The sequence below is a fragment of the Chionomys nivalis genome, chromosome 3 (genome assembly GCF_950005125.1).
Source record: "Chionomys nivalis chromosome 3, mChiNiv1.1, whole genome shotgun sequence".
NCBI lineage: Eukaryota > Metazoa > Chordata > Mammalia > Rodentia > Cricetidae > Chionomys > Chionomys nivalis.
In genome coordinates, this window is record NC_080088.1 from 95714820 (window position 1) to 95720819 (window position 6000).

Consider the following 6000-nt stretch of genomic DNA (forward strand, 5'->3'; position numbering starts at 1 on the left):
TCTGCTGACAAGACTTTCACATGACCCATCACTCAGCTTGAAAATTGTGCAGAGGTTCCCATGTATAGCCTTTGGGATAAAGAGGTGACTCAGCATCTAACAGCACTGGCTGCTCTTGCAGGGCATGCAGATTCAGTTCCCAGCACCCAAATAACTGCTCACAATGGTCTACACTTCCAGTCTCTGGAAGTCCAATGCCTTTCATTAACTAATATAAGCTAACAAGCATGAATGCAGCACACATACATACAAGCATGAAAAACATTCATATGCACAAAATTAAGAATAAATATATATTTTAAAGATACAGGTTTTGATGTAGGGGGTGTTCTATCTATCTGTTGTTTCATTGGTCAATTAATAAAGAAAACTTCTTGACCTCATAGGTCAGAACATAGGTAGGTGGGGAAGACAGAACAAAAAGCTGGGAGAAAGAAAGCAGAGTCAGGCAACTGCCATGAAGCTCTGGCCTGAGAGGGACGTGGGTTAGAATCTTCCTGGTAAGCCACAACCCCATGGTGATACACTGATTACTAGATATGGGTTAAAGCAAGGTATAAGAGTTAGCCAAGAAGAGGCTAGATATAATGTACCAGGCATCGTTTAAATAAATACAGTTTGTGTGTTGTTATTTCCAGGGCTAAGCTAGCCATGCAGGAGCCAGGCGGGACAAAAAGCAGAACTTCTCACCTCATCACTACAAGGTTTTGTGAGTTATCTGTTCAGGTGTGGAGGTTTGATATTGCGGTTGCCTTTGAGTCAGTCATGCTCCTGCATGTAAACTTTCAACCAAACTACTGTGATAACCTGATAAACTCATGTCTATTCAAGGGTGCTTTGGAGGATGGGATACATTGATTTATTAATTTTTCCTACTGAGATCAACGATTATTTGCATGATCTATATGCAAATGCTAACTGTGGTCTTGGTGGTTTTTCACAGCAACAGAAACCTTAACTAAGACACACATGCAAATACATATATAAATACATACTCGCATAGGTAATTACTCACATTCATCTATACTATTGATCCGTGTGTATATATGAGTGTATGTGTGTGTACAAATTCATTCTTGGATACAAATATTGACAACTGCAAAAATTTATTCAGTGTGATACTAGGAGGACAGAATATAACATAAAAGAACACAGAGCATTAAATCCCTCCACCTTTCATTTTAGCATAAACTTTTATGTTAATGTTTGATGGTCATAGTCCTTGAGTTAATATACAATAACACTTTCTAATCCTGAGTTTGAATATTGGTAAGGGGCTCACCAGAGTTAATATGCAATAACACTTTCTAATCCTGAGTTTGAATATTGGTAAGGGACTCACCAGAGTTAAAAAATAAGCAAACGTCAGCAATATGGATAATGTGCGGTGCAAGTTCTACTTGATGCCCACAGAATAGTGAAGAGTGTGGTTGCTCATAGGAGGAGGTTAGCCCCCGTGCAGAGCCTCTTGACAAGACTCTCCCAGCTGGCCTATCTCTCAGCTTTAAAAGTGTGCAGAGGTTCCCATGTGCAGCCTTTGGACTGGGGAGGTGGCTCAGCAACTAACAGCAGTTGCTGCTCTTGCGTGATATTCAGGTTCAGTTCCCAGGTCTCAAATGACTGCTCACAATAGTCTACAATTCTAGTTCCTGGGAATCCAAAACATTTCCCTTAACTTAAACAGACATCGGGTAGATGTGATACACTTACAAACATGTGTGCAAACATTCATGTGAACAAAATTAATAATAAATATATATTTAAAGACGTAGATTTTTTTCAGTCATCATCTATTTAGTTATGAGGACTTGGTGCTGCAGTAGCCTTTCAATGATTCATGCACCTGCAAGTAACCTTTCAAACAAACTCCTGTGAGAAATTGATAACTCATGTCTCTCCAAGGGAAGCTTTGGAGAAAGGGCTACATTGGTCTGTTAATCAAGTTCTACAAATATAAAATGGTATTTGTTCCCATCTACTTTGATCTGTTAATTGTGTCCTACTGAGATCAAGGCTGTTTACATCCATATTTCCCAGGAAGCTAGAATTGCACCATCTGTGAGCCAAATGGTAACTCTTCACAACAACAGAAACCTTAACTAAAATGCATATGCACATACGTATTTAAATACATAGTTTTGTATGTATTCATACATATACATGTATACTATTGAATCAATATAAATACATATATTTGTACATATACATTCTTGGATAAAAATATTGGCAACTACAAGAAGTTATTCAGTGTTGTACAGGTTGGCAGAATATAACATAAAAACTGAGAGCATTAATTACCCCCACCTATCTTTTTATTTTAAACTATTCTTTTAATACTTAGTGGTCCAAGACTTAGATTTAATATGTAGTAACACTTTCTAACCTTGAGTTAGAAAGTGGCTCACCAGAGTTAATAAATAATCAAACATCAGCAACTTGGGTGATCTGCAAGACAAAGTTCACCTGATACCTCATGAACAGTGAACAGTGAGGTTGCTCAGAGCAGGAAGTTAGCCCACCATCAGAGCCTCCTGACAAGACTCTCAAATTGCCCATCCCTCAGCTTGAAAATTGTGCAGAGTTTCCCATGTATATCCTTTGGGCTAGAGAGGTGGCTCGGCAACTAACAGCATTGGCTGCTCTTTCAGGGCATGCAGGTTCAGTTCCCAGCACCCAAATAACTGGAAATCCAGTGCAGTTCTCGTAATTTAAACGTGCATCAGATAGGCATGTGACACATATACATACAGGCATGCAAAACATTTATGTGCACAAAATTAAAAATAAATACATATTTTAAAGATACAGGTTTTATGAGTCATCATCCGCACAGGTGTTGGGGGTTTGATGCTGTGGTTGCCTTTGAGTCATTCATGGTCCTTTGAGTAACATTTTAAATAAACTCCTGTGACAACCTCAAAGATATTTGTGTCTCCAAGGGGTATTCCGTAAGAAGAGCTACTTTGATGTGTCAATTGTACTTGACCTACTTAGGTCAGAAGGTATTTGCTCCTGTATTTCCCAGAAAAGTGAAATTTCACCATGTATTACCCACATGAACTCATGAGGTGATGGCCCACATAAAATACAATTTCTATGCCCTATTTCTTTCTAGACCATAGACATCACCATGCTAGCTAGCTTTCTGCAATAGGATAATGTCATAAGGTATTTATTTATTAACAATGTTGGTAACACAATAATCTCTGTTACAAAACATTTTGGGAAGGCAGGCCTGAGTCAAGTAATCATTTGCTACTCGAATGTAGTTTCCATCCTTGGGAGTTCTAGGTCCCTTAAAACTTCCTATTGCAGACTGATGAAGACATGACAAGAGTAAAGGCAGAAAACAAACCAAGAGAAACAGCTAACTGTAACCACTTTAAACCTTCTTCTGATTTTTTTACAGCATTGATTTCTTTTTTTTTTTTTTTTTTTTTTTTTTTTTTTTTTTTTTTTTGGTTTTTCGAGACAGGGTTTTTCTGTGGTTTTGGAGCCTGTCCTGGAACTAGCTCTTGTAGACCAGGCTGGTCTCGAACTCACAGAGATCCGCCTGCCTCTGCGTCCCAAGTGCTGGGATTAAAGGCATGTGCCACCACCGCCCAGCTACAGCATTGATTTCTTTTTTTTGTGTGTGTGTGTGTGTGTCTTTTTTTTATCATTTTTTTATTCTTTTTTAATTAAAATTTCCACCTGTTCCCCGTTTCCCATTTCCCTCCCCTCCTCCCAAATATTGCCCCCTCCCCCCAGTCCCCTCCCCCTATCTCCACTCCTCTTCTCGTTCCCCCACACCATTCCCCCTCCCTCTCGATACTGAAGAGCAGTCCAAATTCTCTGCCCTGCGGGAAGACGAAGGTCTTCAATCTATGTCCAGGAAGGTGAGCGTCTAAACAGGCTAAGCACCCACAAAGCCAGTTCATGTATTAGGATCGAAACCTAATGCCATTGTCCTTGGCTTCTCATCAGCCTTCATTGTCCACCATGCTCAGAGAGTCCAGTTTCAACCCATGCTTATTCAGTCCCAGACCAGCTGGCCTTGGTGGGCTCACAATAAATCAGTTCCACTGTCACAGTGGGCGGGTGCATCCCTCGTGGTCCTGATTTCCTTGCTCATGTTCTCCCTCCTTCTGCTCCTCATTTGGACCTTAAGAGCTCAGACCGTTGCTCCAAATTGAGTCTCTGTCTCTACCTCGATCCATCGCCAGATGAAGGTTCTAAGGTGATATGTAAGATATTTATCAGTATAGGATAGGGTCATTTCAGGTTCCCTCTCCTCAGTTGCCCAAGGTACCAGCTGGGGACATCTCCCTGGACACCTGCGAACCCCTCTAGAGTCAAGTTTCTTTCCAACCCTAAGATGGGTCCCTTAGTTAGGATATATACTTCGCTGCTCCTGTATCCTCCCTTCCTATATCCCAACCATCCCAATCGCCCGAGCTCCTCCCATCCTCCCCTTCTCATGTTTCTCATCCCATTTCCCCTTTGCCCCTTGCCACCTCCCCCGCAAGTTCCCAGTTATTGCCCTGCAATCTTGTCTACTTCCCCTCTCCAGGCAGATGACTATATGATTTTCTTTGGGTTCACTGTCTTATTTAGCTTCTCTAGGATCACAAATTATAAGCTCAATGTCCTTTATTTATGGCTACTCTACAACATATGGGTACAGGAGATCACTTCCTACGTTTATCCCCAGCAGCACAGACATTAAGCACAACATTGAATAAATGGGACCTCCTGAAACTGAGTAGCTTCTGTAAAGCAAAGGACACTGTCACTAAGACAAAAAGGCAACCCACTGACTGGGAGAAGATCCTCACCAACCCTGCAACACACAAAGGTCTGATCTCCAAAATATATAAAGAACTCAAGAAACTAGACTTTAAAATGCTAATGAACCCAATAAAAAAATGGGGCACTGAACTGAACAGAGAATTCTCAACAGAAGAAATTCAAATGGCCAAAAGACACTTAAAGTCATGCTCAACCTCCTTAGCGATAAGGGAAATGCAAATTAAAACAACTTTGAGATACCATCTTACACCTGTCAGAATGGCTAAAATCAAAAACACCAATGATAGCCTTTGCTGGAGAGGTTGTGGAGAAAGGGGCACACTCATTCATTGCTGGTGGGAATGCAAACTTGTGCAACCACTTTGGAAATCAGTGTGGCGATTTCTCAGGAAATTTGGGATCAACCTACCCCAAGATCCAGTAATACCACTATTGGGAATATACCCAAGAGATGCCCCATCAAATGACAAAAGTATCTCTTCAACTATGTTCATAGCAGCATTGTTTGTAATAGCCAAAACCTGGAAACAACCTAGATGCCCTTCAATGGAGGAATGGATGAAGAAAGTGTGGAATATATACATATTAGAGTACTACTCAGCGGTAAAAAACAATGACTTCTCGAATTTTGCGTGCAAATGGATGGAAATAGAAAACACTATCCTGAGTGAGGTATCCCAGTCCCAAAAAGAGGAACATGGGATGTACTCACTCATAATCGGTTTCAGCATTGATTTCTTAAAAAGCATTTAGAACATTTGTCCAGAAACACAGTGAGTTAAATGGTTTAGTTTGCAGTAGAAATCTGTTCAGCTGTGGCAGTATTAATTCCATTGGATGATATTTTTTTTTGATTATTCCTAAAGGGAAAAGCAATCCGAGAATCGTCCAACCTCTAGGGTCACAAAGGAGAGGCATCCAGCCCATTACTCACAGGTAGAGGAGCACCAGGATGCTAGCCAGCAGAGCCCACATTTCCATGGAAAAAATTAAAATTGGGTCCATTGATTTTTTTTTCTTTCAAGAAATTTGCTCTCTAACATTTCCTCCTTGGTGAGGACTTAAATACTCTTTCTGAGTCCAGGTGTGAATCTGTGAAGCCAAGCCACAGTATTTATGTGCTAGGAAAAGGGGTGGAGGAGGTGATACTGCCAATAGAAAGATGAGGTGTGACTCTCACATGGGTATTGACATTTTGATTCTTTAATA

General features: G+C 40.6%; 1 protein-coding gene across 1 annotated transcript in view; it reads right to left on the reverse strand.

The window, feature by feature from the left end:
- The window catches only part of LOC130871384 (cytochrome P450 3A6-like), a 145617-nt gene extending 139821 nt beyond the window's left edge, over positions 1-5796 (reverse strand). Inside the window, exon 1 of the mRNA XM_057764722.1 lies at positions 5726-5796. Within this exon, the coding sequence (XP_057620705.1) occupies positions 5726-5796 (71 nt within the window). The remainder of the gene's footprint in view (positions 1-5725) is intronic.
- Between the last annotated feature and the right edge of the window lie 204 nt (positions 5797-6000).